The 23,623-nt window shown below is 42.6% G+C and overlaps 1 protein-coding gene and 1 pseudogene across 1 annotated transcript; both read left to right on the forward strand.

The window, feature by feature from the left end:
- Positions 1 to 18,417: 18,417 nt before the first annotated feature.
- Positions 18,418 to 19,493, forward strand: LOC147792324 (putative mitochondrial protein AtMg00530). Its single transcript, XM_087124620.1, is given in 3 exon segments — positions 18,418 to 19,106; positions 19,151 to 19,231; positions 19,233 to 19,493. Coding segments are annotated over 3 exon segments (369 nt in total). The 5' UTR covers positions 18,418 to 18,890; the 3' UTR covers positions 19,305 to 19,493.
- Positions 19,494 to 20,149: 656 nt separating this feature from the next.
- LOC147792325 (uncharacterized) lies at positions 20,150 to 22,296 on the forward strand (annotated as a pseudogene).
- The last annotated feature ends 1,327 nt before the right edge of the window (positions 22,297 to 23,623 follow it).

Genomic DNA, 23,623 nt, shown 5'->3' on the forward strand with positions numbered 1-23,623 from the left:
TCTAGATAGCTAGTGGTTGATTGACTCTTTTTATACTCTTTGTAATGTAATGAAATGCAGGAGAACAAAAGACTAGGTCTGATTATTCCTACATGGTACTAATTTCAGACTTCCAAGAGTTTCCCCGCCTCTTTCTTTGATTTGTACTTAATTTGATTATACTAGCATATAAGAACTTGTTATAATTCTATATTTGTGGATTGTTTCATCAATGGTGTTGTGCCCGAATCTCTTTTTGACTATGCGCTTTCCACTATTATTAGTTCATAATAATAATGAGTGAGCAATTATAGAATAATAATTCTTTTCTTTCTATTCATAGAGATAGGGGACATAATTCACATGGGGTAAGTCGTCTCGCTTGGGCTGCTTTAATGGTAGTCTTTATTCTCTTTCACTCGGAGTATGGGGAAGAAGTAAGTGGACTCTCTCTAGAAGTACTACTAATTGAAGAATGAAATTGTCTCGTATGGATTGTTTTTGGCTTATTTGATAGATCCTTCTGCAACACTTTTGATCTTTGTGACAGTAAAAAAGAGGATTATTCCTTTAAAAGTAGATACATACTTTCGACACGCAAAGAAGATAGACATAGTGGTTGTCCAATGAGATACTCTTCCATAAGAATCTACTACTTCATAATAAGATAGTACCTCGGCCCCATCCATATTACGGTGCTTCCCACTTCTTTGATTTATTATTCTTAGTCTTTTAGTTCTTTTCTTTACTAAATAGTAGGATTTCTGCTTCTTTTATCGAACTCATTTCATATGATGGCTCAAACGTGAAAGATGGGATTGACTAATTCTTTTATAAATCTGAAGAGAAAAAGTGCCTACGGAACCGAACCCCTGGATTATCTGTCAATTGCTCAATCAATTACTTCTTTATCATGCTAGAACAAGGAAGGATTAGTGGGCAGCGCGGGGCCTTTCGATTATTTCATTTCTGATTCATTGGAACCAAGGTGAATGTATGAAGCAAAGAATATAGAATTGGGCCACGATGGATATTGTATTAACTAACTAGACATATATGTAATTGAGATGATATCTCTAATAGAAAGATATATATTGTAGATTCATCTATATTCAACCTCTAGTTTTATAGAGTACAATTTGATACACTTCAATAACAATAAGAGTATGGTAGAAGGATTAATATATTTCTTTACTAACATACTCTCGGATCTCATAGAAGACTTCTCTCGTAGAATACTGATAATTCTAGTCCGCCAATTTCATTTAAGACGCGAAATGGGAATCCTTGTCATTTTGCTTATCTTCAATCATTGATAAGAACAAAGAGGATCAAGATTAATTCAAATTAATCACTTTGACTCTCTTTACGTCTATTATTAAGTAAGCGGTAGGAACTATAATGAACGAACAGTGCAGTAGCAATATAAATGCTAGAATAGAGACGACTTCAATAATCTCTTTGTTTTCGTTTTGATAGGAAGATCTTTTATCCATACCGAATTGAAACAAAATGCCTGAGATGCAAGAAAGAATTTCTGTACTTTGAGTTTCTTTCAAGTCTTTGTTGCATTCTTTCTTTTCTATAATCTACTGCTCTCTTTCTTGTCCAATGCAATTATCTGGTTCAGTCTCATCATCAAACTACCTTTCTTTACCCTCTGTTTATAAACAAACTCAAAGCAAACAATAGCAGCGAAATTCATTCAAGGAAAAGTAGGTAGGTTCGAAACTCCTTCCTTTTTGTGTATCGTCCAAATAAATTCCCTTTGTGTATGTGCTTCCCGGAAACGTATAGTACTCGATTCCATTAAATGTGGTGTAATCAACTAGACCCAGTACGGTATTCTTTCTTTTCCGGAATATGATGCTACCCATAATTGTGCGGTAATTCACATATGGCACATATGGCTTTCTCCCATCACTACTCGTTGAAGAAATGGAAATTTCCATATTAGTTCTTATTGGATTTGGATCCATCGGGACTGACGGGGCTCGAACCCATAGCTTCCGCCTTGACAGGGCGGTGCTCTGACCAATTGAACTACAATCCTGGGGAAATCAAGTGTACAACATATGTTGGTGATTTCATTTCCTTCAAACCTTTCTATGTAGATTTGTGATTCAAAGAATTGGCTTTACCAGACAGAGACGCGAGGAATAGATTGATATGCGCAGAGACATTGACTTTAGTGAGAGGAGCATGGATTAAGAGTGTTTTTTATTCATTCTTTCATATCAAGCATTTCCAAGGACAAATGGGTTATCTCATTTTATGGTGGGATACGTGAATTAGTGTATTAGGCCGAGCTTGATTTGAACCAGCCAGCGTAGACATATTGCCAACGAATTTACAGTCCGTCCCCATTAACCGCTCTCGCATCGACCCGGGAAGAATCCATTCCAAGCTTATTCATAATCCATGATCCACTTCCTTTCGTAGTACCCTACCCACAAACAGGGGAAGGCGAATCCCCGCTGCCTCCTGAGAGATGTCCTGAACCACTAGACGATGGGGGCATACTTGCCCGACTACCATCATACTATCTATGAGAAGAAAGAGTATGAATAGTTTTTCGAAATTGTCAATATAAATAGAATCGACTAATATGATGCAATTCGAAGGAGTTTTCTGTCTTGCATTATTCCATAGAATTCTATATATCAATTCTTTGATTTAAATCATACGAAGGCTGGTACCCTTCGGGAAGTTATTGGTTTGCCATATGCTATAAACGAACGGGATGAAACTCTCTCATACTTAATCTCATTGGTAAGATTAGGTTAGGTAGGTGTATATTTCAATCTCACACTAAGCCAAGAAATTCATTCAAGGAAAAGGGAAGGTAGGAAATCTGGGGAAGAGAGGGATAGGGATCCACAAGTTCTTGTTAGAATTCTTTTTCTCGCCAAGTCGAATTGCTGCTTTATCAATGATTCGGTGAATGGATCTATATTCAAGGGTGTACATGTCTCCATCAAATGAATTAGGGTGGGGCTCATCCATTTAATTAGGATCAAATCCAATAAACAAACCATTTTACCTAGACTCAGTAGAGTAATCAATCCTCTTTTTCGTTCCTAAATCAGCGAGTGGATAAGACCCATTTATGTACATTCTTCTCATTTCTAATAATTATAGAGACGCAACTCATCGTGGCTAGTGGCTTATTCAGTCAGAAATTGAATCAAACAAATAGGCCTTTTTCACTAAGTGGTAGAGTAACGAACGCCATGGTAAGGCATAAGTCAGCGGTTACAATCCGATAAGCATGAAATTAGAACAGTAGATCTTTTTTCTTTCATTTTCATATTGATTTGGTACACACACAGGAATCCGGCGATATTGACGATTCAATCATCTTGTTTGTAGACGTTCTATAGGCAAAAATGGCTATCTATTTCCCTTTCGCGCCACAGAGAAACGAACGGTTATTCCAAGTCACTATGAGCCCTTTCAAAATCTCTTTCTTTGATTCCAAACACAATAAAAGATAGATAGGTGTAGGATTGAATGAATGAATTGACTCTCATGTAAAGGAAAGGAGCGAAGCCACCTTGTTTACTGTCTTTGAAGGTTCAGGGGAAGTAGTTCAGGGAATATCGGTTCACTCTCATTCATCTTGAGTTTCGTCTTTCAAGCTGAATCAAAGGAAAGCAAAGAGCTACTTCATTACCAAGTGTTTGAAGGAAGAAATAGGGGAAGGGGAGAGAAGCCGAGGTTCATGCTTCTTTCGTTTCGTTTTTCACCCAAAAAATATACAGAGGATAGGAAAATCTCCCAAAAAATAGACAGGGGATAGGAGCAGAAGATTCAGTGGAAAATAGAATCTGGAGCAGGTTGGTAAACCACTTTTGTAATCTCTTACCAGGCCAGCAGAATCCCTCTAAGTTCCAGTGTAGTCCTTCTCCATTTTGTCAGTCAGTTGTAGTAAGATAAGCCCCTCCAGCGGTAATGCCTTCCTAAGCCCATCTTATCTTGACTTGAAAGCTCTCTCTGTGCACTTCTCATCGCCCTTAGCTTGGCGCTAGATTGATTCTTTCTTATTCTATTTTCTCTCTATAAAGGGGGATTAGGTCCTCAAGGGTATGAGTTCAAGGTTGCTCTACTTACTTGATTAATGATATATTTCCTGAGAATGAAGCATACTTCTAACTATTGCAGTACTTATGGCGAGTACTAAAGGATATATTCTATTTTGATCTATCTTTTCTATACTCTTATTCGTTGCCAATTCCTGTTTTTGCTGAAATTCCTCCGCTAGTATTCTATGAATAGGATAGGATTCTCTCCACATGTACATTGTGTAATATCAGTGACAACTAGATCACTTATTTATTTATAAGGACATCCTTCACGGACCGAAAATGCAGTCAGTTTGATTTTGATAATGATCGAGTTACATTGCCGGCCCGAACCCAGGAATCCCGTAAATATGATGAAAAATAGATCTTTGAACATTCCCCGTATGAAAATCAAATATGAAACAAGAGAGAGAATAAAGAAGGAGAAAGAGAAGAGAAAGAAGAAATAGAGGAAAAGCTGAAGAAGAAGAAATAGTCTTTACAGGAGAGTACGTCAGTGAAAGAAGTAAGATCAGGATAATGAATCTTGAGTCTGACAGTGAACGATGACGAATAAGGAGTGTTTACAGGATAACGAATGTTTAGTTTCGTCTTTCCTTTCAACACTTGAAGGGGAAGAGAAAGAGAAAGAAGGAATCTTTCGGATTTACTTACAGTTAAGTCGAATTGATTCTTCGATAGTCTTTCCTGACAGTTCACTCTCATTGATTCTTCGATAGTCTTGACTTCCAGTTCACTCTCATTGATTCTTCGATAGTCTTGACTTCCAGTTCACTCTCATTCATCTGAAGGATTGACTTGAGAATTACCTCTCACCCTAAATACCTCTCTTTTATCCCTAAAAATAAGGGAGAGATAGAATGAATTTCTTGTTGGTCGGTCCGTCAGAGTGAAAGAGTGAGAAAGCAAGCAAGAAAGCCAGCAAGCAAGAAAGCCAGCAAGCAAGCAAGCAAGCCAGTTCCGGAAACTCTCTATAATAAGGATAAGCAGTCTTGACTTCAACATTACCTTTACTAGATTTTATCCCAAAAAATAGGGAGAGGATAGAAAAAAGAAGAAATGGTCTTTACAGTCTCATTCTTCGATAGTCTTGACTTCCTGTTCTGGAGCTTGACCTTCAGATAGTTTACGAGGTTCAGTGGAAGGAGCAAACAGAAGAGACCGAGTGAAAGAAAAGAGCTACTGCACTTTACAGGAGAGGAAAATAGCTTGACCTCGTGTTTGAATAGTGAAACCCGAGTAAGCAAACAAACTGACAGAGCTTGACCTCGTTTAAGAATCATCAATAGGGACAGGTTTCTTCTTCATTACTGTTCAATCTAGGCTCAGGGGAAGACAAAGACTGAGTGAAAGAATCATCCTACAGTTTGTTTACCTCACTCAATAGTAAAGAAGAAATAGGAATAGGTTAATCAGTAAGTAGTTCTGTTTCATTCAAATCAATAGGTGAATCAGTAAGTAGTTCTGTCTAATGAATAAAGGGAGTATTAATTGATAGGTTACGGCAAGTTCAGGATAGGTTCCGGAGAATGATGAAGAAATAGGGAGAGGAGTAAACTCTCATTATGAATAAGCTTGAGTGTTTACAGTTCGTTCAAGGTAGAGGAAAGGGAGCTGATCATCGAGCCTATTTCCCTTGGTTACTGTGTTTAAAGGAAAAGGGGTGTCGGTTTCTTTCGTCTTTCTCTTTTTCTTTTCTTTCCTCCTCTGTAAAGGTGAAATAGCGAAGCAATGAGACCGACAATACAATGAGCTTTACCTTCTTCAATCAGGTCAGGGAATATCTCGAGGAAAAGCAGACAGAATGAGTAGGGCGAGGAGAAAGAGAAGTGAAATCAGGTTCAGGTTCAGTAGCTCCTCGGGTCATATCGGTTCAGGAGTTTCCCTTGTTTACTGTGTTTGAAGGGAAAGAACCATAACTTCAGGGAATATCGGTGAAGGAGTAAGCCGCTCTCCTATCCGCTAATTCATTGATTCTTTCACAGTAAAGGAGAATGAATCTTCAGTCTTTGTTTACAGTTCCTTCAAGAATAAGGAAGAATAAGGGAATATCGTCAAAGAGTTCAATCAGTCCAATGCTGGGTTACTCTCACTCTCTTTATCTCACAGCTGATCTTTCTTTCATTTGTTGAGTCAAAATCAAAGGAAAGCCAAGAGAAGAGACGGTAAAAGAGTGCCCCCCTCGTTTACAGTATAGTATCGAATTAGCATAGCAGCTTTACCTCCTCCGGTTCCGGTTCTGTAGAGAAAGAAGCTGATAGTTTACTCGGTTCAGGTTCAATAGTTCAGGAGAATGAATAAGGCAATGGAATTGTTTACAGTTCCTGAAAGAAGGTGAATGAGTTTACAAAGACGAAATAGGGTCAGGTTCAGTCGCTTTACCTGATTCTCATCCTTCCAGCCTATTAAATTACTTCTAAAATGGCATAGCCAAACAAAATAGGGAGAGGCGAAGTTCAATGACCTCAGAAATAGCCCTAAAAATAGACAGAGGATAACATTTATTCATAAATGGTACGTCAGAGGGAAAGAATCAATCCATAGGTTCAGTAGTTTACCCTGAAAGAAGGGACAAGTGATTCAGTTAAGGAGAGAGAAAGACTACTTACTATTCTATCCTATTTACTTACCGAGAGAAAGAAAAGAGAGAAGAAAGAGATGAATCACTTGAATCAGTTTCAGGCAGGAGCGAAGTAGTGAGACCAACAGGTTCCAGACAGAAGATGCTTTAACCACCTATTTAATTTACCTAACTAAGAGTGAAAGAAGGAATCGGAGAATGAATCTTTCCTTGAGTCTTGACTTGATTCATAATGAGAAAGAATAGGCTTTACCTCGTTCATGAAAGAATAGTTCAACCCTCGTTCAAGAATAACTCACAATAACTTCACACTGAATAGTATAGATATATTCCCATCTTTAGGCTTTCCTTCCTTAAAGAACAGAAGAAAAAGAGGTTACAGTCTTTGATTGAATAGTTAAAAACCCTTGTTGGAGAGGGGTGAAAGAGCGAGACCGAGAGGGAGAGGATAATGAGTCAATCTTTCGTTGAGTTACAGTAGAGTAAATTCATTGAATATGCTCGAATGAATCTTGTTGATGAGTCTTTCCTTCCTTAATTCAAGAACAGAGAAGAGGCCGTAAAATAGCTTTATCCAGTGTTTGAAGGGGCAGGGGCGAAGCTACGAGACCGAGTTCCATCTCTCGAATCAATCTTGCTTGAGTTGAGTCTTTCTTTACTCTTCGTGTTTGAAGGAATAAATAGAGAGAGGTGAATGAGGAGTACTAGTTTTCGTGCTTGAATTTCTCTTTTCTTCTTTCTTTCAGTGTAAATAGGTGAAAAACAAATAGACTCTGTCTTCGTCTTCTGACTTTGACTTCGGATGGTAAATCATCATTTCTTTCTCTGTCTCTTTATTCAAGAATTCGATAAAGCTGCTTCGTTCGCTCCTTCTTGACCGTACTCTTTTTCTTAAATCAGATGAGAGTAAGAAGAAGAAGAAAAAGAATAAGAAATAAATAGGTCAAGGAATAGAGGGAGGAAAAGGTTACGGAGCTCAGCAACCAACCAACCAATAGAAAGAATAAGGACAGGAGAGAGTGAGACTGTAAAGGTGTAGGAGCGAAGCTGTGAGACCAAGAGGGAGAGGAGCGATGCAATGAAACCAACAGGGGAGGTTCAGGAGCTCTGCAGCTTGACTTTAAGGGAAAGGAGCTCAGATGCTCGAACATCCTTATGCACTTGTTACACAACAAACAACCCCTTAGAGGAAGGGCAGACAACTCATTTGTTTACAGGAGAGGAAAATAGCTGATGAAAACAAGAGCAAGAGGAAAAGGGGCAGGTTCAAGTTCCGTAGCTCAGGTAATATTGGTTCAAGCAATTGTTCAACCGAGTTGGAGAGATTCAGGAAATGGAAGGGAAGGCAGAAGCTGATAGACTGGAAAGTAAAGGGGAGGAGTTTACAGGATTTAATCTGAATTGACTCGAATATAAAGAAAGGATAGCTGAATGAGAAGAGAATTAATCTTTCGGAGAGTAAGTAAGTGAAAGAAAGAATATAGGTTACGGAGGGAACTCGAATTAATCGATAGTCTTGACTGACACAATCACTTTCTGAGAATAACAAACAATAACAGATGGTCAGAGAATAGAGGAAAAGAAAAGGAGCTTGACCTTCTTTCTTCTTTATCTTACTGTTACATCTGGTGAAGGAGAATGAATCCTTAGGTTCCGTCCGGAGAGAAGCTGAAGAGAAGCAGATAGTTTACGAGGGGTGAAACAGCTCGACCGAGAGGGAGAGGGGAAGGGGCGAAGCCGTGAAACCTTAAGGGGAGGTTTAGGAGAAAGAACCAAGCAGTGAGACGCTCATTCATCTTGAGTCTCATGAATAAGTAGTTGAGTCTGTGTTTACAGCTCAATCAAGGAGAAGAGAAGCCGAGGTAAATGAAGACGCTACTTTACCTCGTTCAAGAAGGGAGAGGAAATTCAATCCTCAACTGCTTTCCTTTCCCTCGTTTACTGTAATAGAATCAATAGGTGAAGGAGATCAGCCCAATGTTTGAATAGTTCAACCAGAGTGAAAGAATCATCCTCCAGTTTACCTCGTCTTTGAAGGAAAAGGTTTTCGCTTTCGTCTTTCAAAGCTCCTAATGAATTTCTTCTAGAACTCGTCAGGAGAATGAAGGGAGAATCCAATTCAAGCAAAAGAGAAAGAACAGAAAAGAGACACCCATAAGCATACAAAAAGAAGAAGAAAGAACGAGAAAAAGAAAGAAGAGCACGAAAGGAGAAGGAAGACAGGACAGAGTGAAAGAAGCTTCGTTCAGTAGGTAGTTCAGGATAGATAATGCATCTTGAGTCTGATTTTACAGGGAAAGAAGGGAGAGAGAGGAAATGAAGACGCGGCTTTACCAAGTGAAAGAGATAGTGAAAGAATAACTGAGAATAACGAACTCGAACGGAACAAGGGGCCAAGCCACGAGACCTTGTTCAATCAAATCAGTCAAAGGTGAATGAGTAGGGAGAGGTGAATGAGTTCACTCTAATTAATCGATAGTCTTTGTTTACAGTTAAAGTAAAGAGAATCAATAGGTGAAGGAGATCAACAGAGGTTCAGTAGCTCCTTTTTGGTTTCTTCCTCTTTTCTACCTATAGTGATGAAAGAAGGTTCAGGCAGGATAATTCCTCTTGAGTTCAGTCTTTGTTTACAGTTAAAAAGAATCCATAGGGGAAGGAGAGAAGCAGAGGTTCAGTAGCTCTTTATTCAATCAGTCAAAGGTTCATGAGTAAGTAGGAACATGTGAATGAATTTACAGTTCAATCAGGGACAAGTGAAAGAGATTGATAAAGGTTCCGTTCTGGTTCAGGAGTGAAGGAGAATGAATCTTGAGTCTTCTTGAACATCCTTGAATTTTCTTTTACCTTGTGTTTGAAGGGAAGGAGTGAGACCGACAATGAATGGGGAGCTCTGCAATGAAACCGACAAGGGAGGTGAAGGAGCGAAGCCGATAGGTTCAGGAACGAATTGACTCTGGCTGAGTCTTCCCCTTTTCCGATCTTATTCACCGAGGGAAGGAAAAAGGTGAAGGGGCGAAGCAGGAAGCAGGAAGCAGGAAGCAGCTCGACGAGAAGAGGGAGGAGAGGAATTAGATAGAATCATTCTGTTTATTAGGGTAGGGAGAAGAATCAGAGGAGAGAGAGGAGCGAAGCCGAGGGGAAGGAGTTTCCATTTACGCTTGGTGAGTCTTGACTTCCTGTAAACTCTAATGAATCGATAGTCTTTCCTTCCGAAAAAGAAGAAGAATACATACATACATACATAGGTTCAGGATTGAATTTCCTCTCATCTTTGTGTTCCGGTGAAGGTTCAGGATAGGTTCCGGAGTTCAGTTCTACAACTCTCATTAATCTTCAGTCTTGACTTACTGTTCAGCCGAATGAATCTCTTTTCTTACTGTTCCATCTGGTTCAGGAGTGAAGGAGAATTAATAATAAGTAGGGAGAGGATCAAGATCTATTAAAGAATACAAAATAGGAATAGGTTCAGTTCTACAACTCTCAGTAATCTTGCATGAATAGGTTCAGTTTAGTTTCAGAGTTGGAGAGGTTCATGGGCGAAGCCACTCGAACGATAGGGAGAGGAGCTTTACCTTGTTCAATCAGGGAAGGGAAGAAGGAGTTCACTCTCATTCTTGTTTCGTCTGTCTCATGAATAAGGAGTCTTATCAGTTAAAGAATAGGGAGAGGTTCAGTAGTGATTTCGTTTACCGAGTTCAATCTCATTCCTAAGGAGTAGAGTCTTGACTTTCAACACACTATTCATTTTCTCGACTGTAAAGGTTCTTCAATCAAATAGCTTGACCTTGTGAAAGAGCTCAAGAAGGTTCAGGTTTCGTCTTTCTTCGTTTACTGTCTGGAAAAGAAAGGAGAAGATCAAGAATAGTGATTCAACCCCAGCCAGTTCAATAAGGAAGGGAGAGGTTAAGGAGTTAAAGAAAGTTCAGGGTCAGTAGTGAAAGAATAACGAACCATAATAGAAGGGACAGGTGAAGGAGAAAGATCAGAGACCGAGTAAAAGAGTGAAAGAAGGAATCTTGCTTGAGTTTCGTCTTTGTTTACAGGAGAGTCTCAGAGTGAAAGAAGGAGATAATATGCTCTCATTCATCTTGCTTGAATTTGTTGAGTCTTGAAAGCAGAATCAAAGGAAAGAACAGAGAAGAGACACTAAGTAACGTACAGGCCAGCTAGGACAGGACGGACGGAAGGAAGATGCTAAACACCTATTTACCTCGTGGTTGAAGGGAGAGGATCAAGAAGAAATAGGTTCCAGAGTTCAGTTCCATCAGTAGTGAAGGAAGGAGTTTACCGAGTTCAATCAGGAATCACAGGAAAAGGGTGTCGGTTGATTCTTCTCTCTCATACAGCTGCTTGACCTTGTGAAAGAGTTCCATCAGTCTCATTCATCTTTCTTACTTACAAGAGAGTACAAAGAGTGAAATCTGGCTCATTCTTCTTTCGTCTTGACTTATGAATTACCCGAGTTCAATAAGTTCAGGGAATACAGGGGCAGGGGCAGGAGAGAAGCCAGCCAGCCAGTCAGCCACTTTACAGTTCAAGAATCAATAGGCTCACTCAGTAGTGAAGGATACTTAATTAAGCTTGTCCGAGTCTTCTTCTTCAATCAATTCATTCTCTTTCCGGAAAGGTTACGGTTCATGAGCTGATCTTTCTTTCCCTCCTGTAATTCATCTTGTCTTGCTTTCTCTTCCTTTACAGTGAATAAATAGGTTCAGGTTAAGGATTGTTGAATGAATAAGGTAAGTAAATAGGGTCAGGGAATATCTTCTTCTTCTTTTAGAGGATTGAATGAATAAGGGAAATAGGTAAAGGTCATATCGGTTCAGGTTAAGGTTCCCAAGGAATATCTGATTCTGATTCTTACTCAATCTTGCCTTTCTCGGATTCTGATTCTTTCATTCTCGTCAGTCAAGGTTCAGGGCAAATTCACTCTTTTATCGGGAAAATCACCCCAAAAATAGGGAGGGGATAGAATTTGTTAATAATTGGTCCTTAAAGGATGACGAAGAGGAAAGGTGCGAAGCAGCGAGACGAGAAGAGGAGTGAAAGAAGGGACAGGGTCGAAGACGCGAGACCAAAGGGAGAGGGTTGAGGGTTCTTCTTCTTCTTCAGCCCTGACTGTAAACGAGAATGAATAAGGAGTCTTTCAAAGCAGCTAACTCCTTCATTGATTCTAGAACAATCAAGGATATTTCATTCATCTTGATTGCGAGAGTCGAGACTGACTGTTCCGGTTCAGGTTCAGTAGCTGCGAAGGTCATATTGGTTCAGTCGCTTGCTTCTCTTTCTTTCGTCTTCACTCTCCTGTCAGCTAACTCCTGAATTTCTTCTTTAACTGTAAAGAAAGGTTAGCTTTACTTACCTCTTGTCTTGCTTGAGTCTTTCCTTGAAACACTTGATGAATAAGGTTTCGGTGAAGTAGCTGCGAAGGTCATATCGGTTCAGTCGCTTGACCCTCTCTACAGTTTACCTTCCTTGTTCAATCAGTAGGAGAAGGAGGCTGAGTCTGAACTCTCTTTCCTCTTGAGTTGAGTCTGGAAAAGCAAGCAGCTAAGGAGTTCAACCGCTCGACCAAAGGGAGAGGAGCGAAAGCGGTGAGCCCGAGGTTACGAGGTGAACTCGTTCAACCGCGAGATAGTAAGTAAAGGGAGAGGAGTGAAAGAAGGTGAATGAAATGGAATTGCTTTACCGACAGGGAGAGTCCAAGCAGAATGAATCTTTCTCTTACAGGAGACTGAGTTCAATAATCATCCTCCTGTTTACCTTGGGAAAGAATCAAGAGGAGCCAAGCAAGCTGTGAGACAAGGAACCAACCGGCCGGGGACAAACAAGAGAGTCCACTCATTAGCTACTGAACCTATTTACTGAGTGTTTGAATCAATAGGGGAAGGAGAAAGAGCAGTTCAAGCAAGAAAGAAAGGGGCTGGGGAATTTGCTAGCTCAGGGTTGAGGTTTCGTCTGACAGTTCACTCTCAGGAATCCCTTTACCGTGCCGTGAAGGCGAGTTCAGGAAAGAGCTACTTTGACCTCCTTCAATGAAATAAGGCAAGGGAATACGGGGGCAGGGGCAAAGCTGTGAGACCGATCCTTGTTTACCGTTCCAGAAGAAATAGGGACAATCAGGGATCATGAATCGGAAAGGTGCGAAGCCACAAGACCGAGTTTAGTTTACCGCCATCAATAAGGAAGAAATAGGGACAAGAACGGAGTTCACTCTCATGTCTTAACTGAATTTCCGGAGTAAGTAGCTAGCTCGACCGATAGGTGAATGAGCGAAGCGACCTTGTTTACCAAGCTGTTCAATCAGGGAAAATGGGAAAAAATGGCCCTTTTTACCGGGGTTTTATTCAATTAATAAGAAAAGGTCTTTACACGAGTTCAATCAGAATCGGCCTACCCTCTTGACTCTACTATTCCTGAGCTTTACCTTCTTTCTTCTCATAACTCACAATAAGGGAATTGACCTTGTTAAAGAGTTCAGTCTCATTCATGTTCCATTACATTCACCTCCCAGTTGAACAATTGCATTTCATGAACCTCTACAACTCGGTTGAACAATTCCATTTCCTTCTTTCATTCATTTACTCTTTCATAGACTGTAAAGGTCATAGAGGGGCCAGAAGTAGCTCAGGGCATAGGGGGTAGGGGTTTACTGTTCAAGCTGTTCAAGAAGGGAAGGGAATATCGTCCGGTCAGAGAATAGAGGCGGTTCCGGTGAAGGAGAAAGAGAAGAGCTAAGATTCCTTGTTTACCTCCCTCCTTCAATCAGTCTCATACATCTTTCTTTCTTACGGGAGAGGAAAGAAATTCATTAGTTTACCTCGTGGTTGAATAAATAAATAGGAATAGGAGAATGAGTTCTTGATTATTAATAGAATAGGAGTAAGTAGCTCGACCGATAGGTGAATGAGCGAAGGAAGCGACCATCCTTTCATTTGTTGGAGAGGTGTAGGGGAAGGAGCGAAGCTGCTTTACCGACAGGGGAGGGGAAGGAGCGAAGCTGTGAGACCAATAGGGCGAAGGAGCTGATCTTCCTGTTACGGTTCCAGAGAAAGAAGAAATAGGGTACGGAGCTTGACCTTCTTCTTGACTGACTGTTCCGGAGAAAGACTAACTACTTACTATGTTACCGAGTTAAATCAGGGAAAATGGCATAGCCCTCAAAATAGACAAAGGATAGGATTTGATCCCCTTTTTCCCGGGAAAGTATCTTATAAATCATCAAAGGTCTTTACACGAGTTCAATCAGGTTCCGTCATTCATAAGGTTCGTTCCGGGTCAGGTTCCTTCCTTCTTTCTTTGTTCCAGTTCCGGTCAGGGTTTCATGAAGTAGCTCCAGAAAGGTGAAGGGGAACTCTCATCTCATTCATCCTGAGTAGAGTGTTTACCGTGAAGGGAGAGGAAAAGAGTGAAAGCAAGAAAGCAGCGAGACTGTAAAGGAGAGGGTTTCCCTCGTTCAAGAGTTTAGTTTAATCAGGTTGGTTCGTTCAGTAGTGAGTGAAGGAGTTCAACAGCTGGACCGATAGGGAGAGGAGTGAAACAGCTCGACCGAGAGGGAGAGGAGTGAAACTGTGAGACAAAATAAAGTGAAGGAGTTCAACTGTGAGACCCGTAGGGCGAAGGAGTTCAACTGTGAGACCAAAGGGAGAGGAGTTCAACTGTGAGATCGGAAGGGAGAGGAGCGATGCAGCTTTACCGACAGGGGAGGTGAAGGGTCGAAGACACTTTACCGTACCCGGTGAAGGGGCATCAGCGACCAGAAGGGGTTTGTTTCTTCCATCTGGTGGAGAAGTGTGGCTATTAAGTGGAGAAGTACCTATTAAAAGGGTTGAGAGGGCCAATGGAATGCGTGCGCAATCCTTTCGTTTGAAACAATGCTGGGTTGTTTACGGCACAAGAACTTAACTTGGTTCAGCTTCAAGGATGGTGCTGTTCAGATACTGAGTGAGTCCTGGTTTCTTATTACTTACCCAATGGAAGCCTCAGCAATATTCTCCATAGAAACTCCAATTCGACGAGAGTCCTGTCATGGAAGCAAAGATTGAATATCGTTTGGGGGGTTGCTTCCGCTCTGACTTATCTGAATGAAGAATGTGAGAGGCAAATCATTCAAAGAAATGTTCAGACTTGCAATATATTGCTTGATGCAGAGTTCAATGCTAAGCTTGGGGATTGGGGTCTGGCAGAAGTTTAGTCACACTGTTCGAATACAAGAGAAGCTACTATACCGGCAGGAACAATGGGATATCCCGCACCTGAGTATCTTTATTCGGGTATTCCCACTGAGAAGACAGATGTTTACAGCTTTGGTGTGGTAGTGTTAGAGGTGGCAACGGGGAGAAGGCCTCTTGATTATAATGGAATTGTGGTTGTTGACTGGGTCTGGGACCTGTGGAAAAAGGGGAAACTAATTGAGGTGATTCGTGTTGATGGGGCAGTTTGAAGGGGTAGAAATGGAAAGGATGCTGATGATGGGACTTTCTTGTGTGCACCCAGACAAAAAAGGTGAGCGCCGGTGAAGGAAGCTGCAAGGATGATTAGAGATAGAAGCGCCACTGTTGCCGGTGAGTAAACAAAGAGTGGGCATTTGACCTCTTTTACCTACCTGTGAATCTGAAGAAATAGTGAATCTCGGTGGAGATCGTCCCAGTCTTGATGGTGCACTGTATATGACCCAACCCAATTTAGCTAAGACTTGCTCAGGAAAGGCCACACACATTAACATTACTTCAAATGGTTTTCAGTATGGGGTCTTTGTTGCAGTTGGTATCAGACATGGTTGAAGCTTGTTAACCAAGACCAGTCTTCCATTTTGGATATCGGGGGAATTCCACCTTTCAACAAACCTCAACGAAGAAGTTGTGTTTCCTTTAATATAGTTTTTTATAACTATTCCTCTGTAATGCCCGAAAATGAAGAGGAGATTGCTCTTATCAGTCATTCTCATTTTGACCGTTATGCACTTATTTCTGCTTCTTTCTTGTTGTATCATTTTTATACAGTCTCCCTCCTTATTGTTAAGACTCTTTTTGATTGAATTGTGTGAAACTGTATTAACGCTCACACCCCTACCAGTGCCTGAGCCCTTGCCTTGGGGTGGAGTCGAGCTAGCCCAGATATAGTCTTTCAGTTCCTTTATGATAAACCAACTTACTACTCATAACGAAAAAGATCTCGATTTATTTACAGACAGATATCGTGTGTACTGATTGACCAGATGCGACCGATACCTGTTGACAGATGACAGACAGAAGAGCGGGAAGTAGCATATCTTTTAAGAAAGAAAATGATGTTACTTACTTACAAGCAAGGTATTCGCCCCCCCTTGAATAAAAGAAGGGAAGCAGTATTGATTTTGTATTGACGGATTGAGGAGTCATGCTTTACCAATTTCCAATACAGTTGATCCTGTGTAATTTGAGCATAAAAAGCGGATCTTTCTTTAGCACCTCTTTAGCACCTAGTCATGCATGCTGGCTGACCGAAGCACCTGTACTTCAATCGATTAACCAAGCACGGGAGATATTCGCTAAAAGGATAGATAACCTGGATATTGAAAAAAGAAAGGTCGTAGACAGATGAGCCTTTGCGACCGTTTACAAGAGTGAATACCGAAAGAGACAATTCCAGATGCCCTCAGACAGATGCCACTAAACAAGTAAAGGACAACGGACAGTTTTCGCGGCGGGAAGACCAACTCTCATTCAAGGAAGCGGACCGTTGACGACAGCAGGCCGGGAAGGACAGAGACTACTAAAAAAGGCGAAACTCACATCTTTTTAGAGGTCGTACTTGACCCATCCTTCCCCTGAAACTCGCAATTTAGCAAAGAAAACCATTCCGTACCTTTTTCTCATGTCGCTACCAGCTACAGATCAGATATGACCGGTTGGTTGAAGAAAGAAGAAAAGAGAAATGAACGATTAAGCGAGACTTTGCCTTATAGACCAATGAAATGGAAGTTTGATTAGACAAAAGTTCTTTGAAGACCTCTTCAGCTTCCCCGCTTATTATTGCTATCACCTCACTTTAGACCTGCTTACTTTTTATGAAGATAAATAATGAAAGGCTTTACACAAGACCCTTACACAGGCGAGAGAGAGAGCCTTCGCTTACCTGCTTACTTAACCGTGGCCTCCTATCGTATCTATATCCCCTTTCTTTTCTTTCCTTCAGTTACATCAAGTCTCAGTTCTGCTTCCAACTACCGATGGGAGAAGGCTTGGACGTATAGCAAGAAAGAATCAGAGGTATGGCATACGAGATATATGAAATGAAAGGGGCTGGAAACAGAGCTGGAGATGAGCGCTAGCCAATGGTGAATACTGAAGAAAGCACCTTAGCAATTACCAGTAATGCCCCTATCGACCTCAGTCTTGTTTTTTGCTAACTTGTGTAACGAACACTATCTCATTAAAGGCCGAATATCCATATATATCTTTATGGAAGAGAGTTGGCCCACTTTTAGCCAGCGATTATGCCCGTTTTAGCCCTACCGTCCACCCCTATATAATGGAAAGGGGTACTTTTGAGAGCTGATGTGTAACGGATCAAAGCGACCGTTAGTCGGGCTGATCTGTGATTGGTCAAGGCGAGCGAGAGGACACATACCTCCTCCATATTCCTTAAATGGGCAAGACTCGGATACTGCATTCGAGAAGTATAAGAGTTTACTGAACCTTAGATGGAATTGTGAAACCGAAACCGACAGGTGAAGGGGAAGGAGTTTACAGTGAAAGAACAGAGAAGGAGCGAAGGCAGCTCGACCGATAGGGAGAGGAGCGAAAGCAGTGAGACCGACAGGTGAAGGATTGAATGAATAAGGTAAATAGGTTCTGGTTACGGTGAAGGTGAGGTAGTTATTGATCATTCATCCTTCTTCTTCAATCAATTCATTCTCTGATTCTTCTTCTTCAAGAACTCCTTTTCCTCTCCTCTCCTGTAAAGGATTGAATTCATCTTGTCTTGCTTCAGTCTTTCCTCTCCGGTAAAGGAAGATCTGATTCTTCTTCTTTCACTGTTCAGTCTCATTCATCTTTCATTGTTCAATCACAATCCAATCAGGGAATATCGGAAAAGAAGAATAGAGGTTCAGCAGGAGAAGATCAAGAATAAGTAGTCTTTGTTTACAGGTCAGGTAATATCTGTTCAGGAAAGAGCTACTTTTACCTCCTTCAGTCAGGTCAAAGCCTCAAAGTCAAAAGCAGGAATCCGAGAAAACAAGACCCCTACGTCTTTCTTGTAAACTAATTATTCGATCTGTAGATCCCAGCAAGGCTGCCACATCACTAAACCACCCAGGGATGTCTCTTGCAAAGAAGAATTCGTAGAGATTTTTCCAGAACCCCAGTCCAGCCTACCCGATTGATATAATCTAGAATCCACTCTCTGCCTTTACTTAGGGATGTCTCTAGGCGAATAGTGACCCTATTTGTATGCGCATTCACAGGGCACGTTCCAAGATCTCCCGCAACGAGAACCTAAGACATGGTTGATTGATAGTAAGTTGAAAGAATAAATGGGTCGATCATAGGTTGGTTGAATATTGAGTGTAGCTTAGGCTATGTCTTCTGTTTACGCGCTACTAAGCCGGCACACAGGATCTTAGACAGGTTTCGTCCCTTTCGGACCTTCTTACTAGCTAGTACGGTAAAAGCCTGATGCAAATAGACCGAAAAAAGAAGAGTTCTTTATAGATGAGTTGTAGTCGATTCGCCCGTTATGGCTCGTCTCGCGCTTAGTCACCCGCGTCGGATAGGGGGAAGTCTTTTCTGAAAAAACTCGCTGTTAGTTCTCCATATATATATGATTGATTTTTGAGATACTAACTCTTTGGTTGGATCGGACAGGGAACTTCTATAAAGATCTTTCCACTCATTCATCATACTCAAAGTCGAAGTCACGGCCGGCATGGGTGGGGGGCTCGGAAAAAGAACTTGAATCGGTGTCGTGGTGGTACTACGAGATGGCGATTTCTTGTAGTATAGAAGAATAGATCCGCAGACCTATTGTATTGATTGACCATAGATGCGACCGCTATCTAAGAGAATCTCAGTAGTTCTTCTATCGTTCAAGGGCAAGGGGAAAGTAGCGGCTTGCCTAGATCTCGTATTTCCCACGTAGTCCGTCGGTCAAACCAAGGATTCTCTGATCAAAGTAATCTAGAGATTCTTTTTCTTTGTTCTGGTATGTAGGCGAGCTAGGAGCGCATCAATCGGGTCGAAAACTCAGATAGGATCATCATCATGGCCCTTTTCTTCTTTCTTTTGTTTGTGTCCGGCTATATTAGTGAAAAAGAGGTGTGGTGTGTGTGTTTTTTAAGGCTTATCCGTGGGCTGCTGCTCTGGGGCATCCAATTCCTCTTCTTTCTTTTCCTGAGGATCTCACATCGAGAGCTGCTTCTTCTTGTTCAGGGTCTTCCTCAGATTCCGAGAAATCGGTCAGGGGGCTACCCTCTTCTCGTCTCACAATTCCATTGCCTGAACCTATTCATTGTCGGTTTCAGAATTCCATTGCCTCTCCTCACCTCTCGAGATATATATATAAACTCTTCCCCAGAGGAGAGCGGAAGCTCCAGGATGAGTATGTCCTGCCTGGATTCCCGAATTCATTCTCGTCCTGATCCACCATGGAATTTTCTCAATCTACAAAAACATTGATGGAGAGGAAAGAAAAGATAAAAGATTATGGACCGGAGAGGAACGAAGCTGCTTTACCGATAGGGAGAGGGCTCGTAATGATCTTCTTTCTCAAAGATCACAAGGTGCTGGGGTGGATCCATAGGTTTTTGTGAAAGGGATGCCCCGTATCTGAGATGTGGCTTGCTGAAAAGAAAAGGCGAATTCCTCTATTTGATGTCGATTCATTTACACTTCCATTCTTTGTAGAGGAAGGCTAACTGCTTGCTAGCTGGGAGCTGTATGAGCGGTAACGTCCACGTACGGCTCTGTGAGAAGGGCGGTAGACAGAAATGGCCTTGTTGTACCTCACTCTCGTCTTCAATGGGGTCTGCTCTGTTTTGTTTGGGAGAGTATGCCAATATGATCTTAATGAGGTGCGGGGCTTTGCATCTGAGATTCGTTGGGCTTCCCACTTCTGGGGCCTGCGTCCCGGCGTTTTTGTGCAATAAACCCCTCTGGCCGAAGACTAGTGGTAGGTGGTCCCGCGGAGCTTTCGGAGAAGGGTAGCCTAGTGTGTAAGCACAGCAATGAACCGCGGCGAACCCTCAGACGACCTATCTAAGATTAGGGGGGAGATCCTCAGTAGTGGTGACCCTTTCACTCTTCCACGGACTGATACATGTACCGAATGCTCATACGGGAAAGTTGACTCTTGGGTCTGGAACCTGGGGGGTTGCTCCGAGAAATCTCCTTTCTTTCTCGTCCACTCAGAGGGGTGCGGACACACTTGCGCGGATTACAGGTGACGGTTACAAGAATGGCGGGGAAGTGAACAGTACCCGACGACATTCAGGGATGGATGTAGACCCATCGGGTAGGGATAATCATTCTGGTCCTGGGAGAGGTGGAGACCATTCTCAAGAACCAAAAAGACTGAGCTGAGGGAAGCCCTATGAGTCACTGAAATGACAGAGGGTCCTTGATCTATCAATAGAGATAGAGGAAGCAAAAAAGGGGCTTTGCTCCTACAATATGAAGAAAGAAAGAAGGGTCGAAGTTTAGACCGCTCACACTAGTTCGACCTATAGAAAAGATCATGAAAGAGGCGATCAGAATGGTACTCGAATCCATTTACGATCCCGAGTTTCCAGACACATCGCACTTCCACTCGAGGCGAGGCCGCCACTCGGCCCTAAGACGGATCAAAGAAAAGTGGGGAACCTCTCGCTGGTTTTTGGAATTCGACATCAGGAAGTGTTTTCACACCATCGACCGACATCGACTCATCTCAATCTTGAAGGAAGAGATTGACGATCCCAAGTTCTTTTACTCCATTCATCAAGTCTTTTCCGGCAGACGACTCGTAGGAGGTGAGAAGGGCCCTAACTACTCCGTCCCACACAGTGTACTACTATCGGCCTTACCAGGCAACATCTACCTACACAAGCTCGATCAGGAGATAGGGAGGATCCAACAGAAGTACGAAATTCCGATTGTTCAGAGAATCAGATCGGTTCTATTAAGGACAGGTGATGACCAATCAAACTCGGGAGAAGAAGCAAGCTTCAACGCTCCCCAAGGCTACAGAGCCCTCATTATGGGGAGGGTAAAGAGCTTCCAACGCAAAGCGGCCTTTCATTCCCTTGTTTCGTCGTGGCACACCCCACACACAAGCACCACACGGCTCAGGGGAGACCAGAAAATGCCTTTCGGTTTACCCACGGCCCTTGCCGCCTTCCTTAACAAGCCCTCGAGCCTCCTTTGCGCCGCCTTCCTCATAGAAGCCACCGGGTTGACCCCTCAGGACGAATTCTATGGTCGAGAACGCTGTAATAAGAAATTGGCCATGAGAGAACCTGAGAAGTATTACAAAAGAAAAGGACTGATGATAGAGCTGGGCGGGGAGGCGAGACTAGTTATCAGGTCAGAGAGACGCCTGGCCCCTAAGCTGGCCCCCTTAAAACCCCATTACTTAATAAGGATTTCTTACGCGCGATATGCCGACGACTTACTACTGGGAATCGTGGGTGCCGTAGAGCTTCTCATAGAAATACAAAAACGTATCGCCCACTTCCTACAATCCGGCCTGAACCTTTGGGTAGGCTTTGCAGGAACAACAACAATAGCTGCACGGAGTACGGTAGAATTCCCTGGTACCGTCATTCAGGAAGTCCCTCCGAGGACGACTCCCATACAATTCTTGCGAGAGCTCGAGAAGCGTCTACGGGTAAAGCACCGTATCCATATAACTGCTTGCCACCTACGGTACGCCATCCATTCAAACTTGACGAACCTAGGTAATAATATCCCGATAAAAGAGCTGACGAAGGGGATAAGCCAAAGAGGGAGTCTACTGGACGGGGTTCAACTAGCAGAGACTCTTGGAACAGCTGGAGTAATCCGTCCCCAAGTGAGCATATTATGGGGGACCGTCAAGCACATCCGTAAAAGATCAAGGGGGATCTCGTTGTTGCATAGCTCAGGTCGGAGCAAGGCCCCATCGGACGTTCAACAGGCAGTTTCACGATCGGGCATGAGTGACTGGAAGTTGTCATTGTATACTCCTGCGGGTCGGAAGGCGGCGGGCGAAAGAGGAGGACACTGGGCGGGATCTATCAACAGCGAATTCCCCATACATCTCGAGGCTCCTATCAAAAAGATACTCTGAAGGCTTCGGGATCGAGGTATCATTAGCCGAAGAAGACCCTGGTCAATCCACGTGGCCTGCTTGACGAACGTCAGCGACGAAGACATCGTAAATTCGTCCGCGGGCATCGCAATCAGTCTTCTGTCCTACTACAGGTGCTGCGACAACCTTTACCAAGTATGAACGATTGTCGACCACCAGATCCGCTGGTCCGCTATATTCACCCTAGCCCACAAGCACAAATCCTCGGCGCAGAATATAATCCCAAAGTACTCCAAAGACCCAAATATAGTCAATCAAGAAGGGGGTCAGACTGAAGCGGAGTTCCCCAACAGCATAGAGCTTGGGAGGCTCGGACCCGGTCAAGATCTGAACCACTACTAGACTAGACGTTAAGTGAGGTAGTGGTTTTTTCTATTGAGATTTGTTGAGTAAGCTTGCCGTAGTTGTCCGCTATAAGATAGCTAGTTTTGGGGCTTTCGACATCAAAGATCCGGCTTGGCTTCGCTATCGCTCATGACTTGTATTGTAGTCCTAGTCTTGTAGTCGGCCTGGAATGCCTTTGTAGTCTTTGCTAATGCGTCTGCCTTCTTCCTTCATTCATTTGCTTTTAGTTGCGGTAGCTCCCGCGCCAGCAAGATAGAGGCGGCGAAGCCAAAGCAATACTAAACGAGCAGCTGCCCTAACGAGACTCTTAGTCAAGCCTAAACGTTCTTATTTCAAACTAAAGCGCTATCGAGCAAGAAAAGGCCCCTTTACTAATATTCTAATAGTTGGCCCGTATGTTCGCTTCTGGCGACTAGCTTCTACTGCTAGCGCTTGGACTTGGAAGCAAGCTACAGCTCTACCTTGAATCAATCAATGAATGAAAAGAAAGCGCTTACTGAGGAATAGAAAGGGAGGACAGGTTGGTTCGAGGACCCGTTGGTCAAAGGAAAGGGTAGGTCCTGATGCTGGGACGGAGCCGTATGAGGCGAGAGTGTCACGTACGGTTCCTTTGAGAAGAGTGTGATACTACCACCTATCAGGCCCGACGAGCGATCCACGGAGCTGCATCCCTACTCACCTGGTCCATGCACATCGCTCTCTCCAGGAGGTTGGCCGCCTATCCTAGATCTTCCTATTTTCAAGAGGATCCCGGGCTCGATCTGGTTTAGTATCAAGGTGATTCTCTTTCTCTTTCTATATATATGGGTCCATGCAGCATTTCCACGATATCGTTATGATCAATTAATGGGACTTGGCCGGAAAGTGTTCTTGCCTCTATCATTAGCTCGGGTAGTCTTAGTTTCTGGTGTTTCAGTCACCTTTCAATGGCTCCCTTAATTATGTGCGAGGAATTTCCCTCGTCGAGTAATGGGAAGCGGGCTAGTCCCCGAAAATGCCCGTTCCTTTGTCGTTGGGGCCCAAAATCTTCCTTGCTGAGACTTGTAGTCTTGTAAGATTGTGCACTTGAAAAGACCTTTAGAGAAAGAGATGAACCCGACCCAACCAATTAATTACTCCGAGGAAGAACAAACAAGTGCATAAAGCTAACCCATCTAACGAGTAAAGAGCTAACCATATTCTAGTATATGTTGAAAGAGAAAGGAGACCAAAATCTCGAAGCTGATTCAAGGCCTTTTTATGATCTTCTACGGGGCCTTTACTCGTTAAAGGTAGAACTACAAGAAGCAAGAGGAACTATCGAGACGAGGAGTATCTCAAGGAA

This window comes from Cucurbita pepo, chromosome 6, assembly GCF_057944985.1.
Source record: "Cucurbita pepo subsp. pepo isolate OVF chromosome 6, ASM5794498v1, whole genome shotgun sequence".
Taxonomy (NCBI): domain Eukaryota; kingdom Viridiplantae; phylum Streptophyta; class Magnoliopsida; order Cucurbitales; family Cucurbitaceae; genus Cucurbita; species Cucurbita pepo.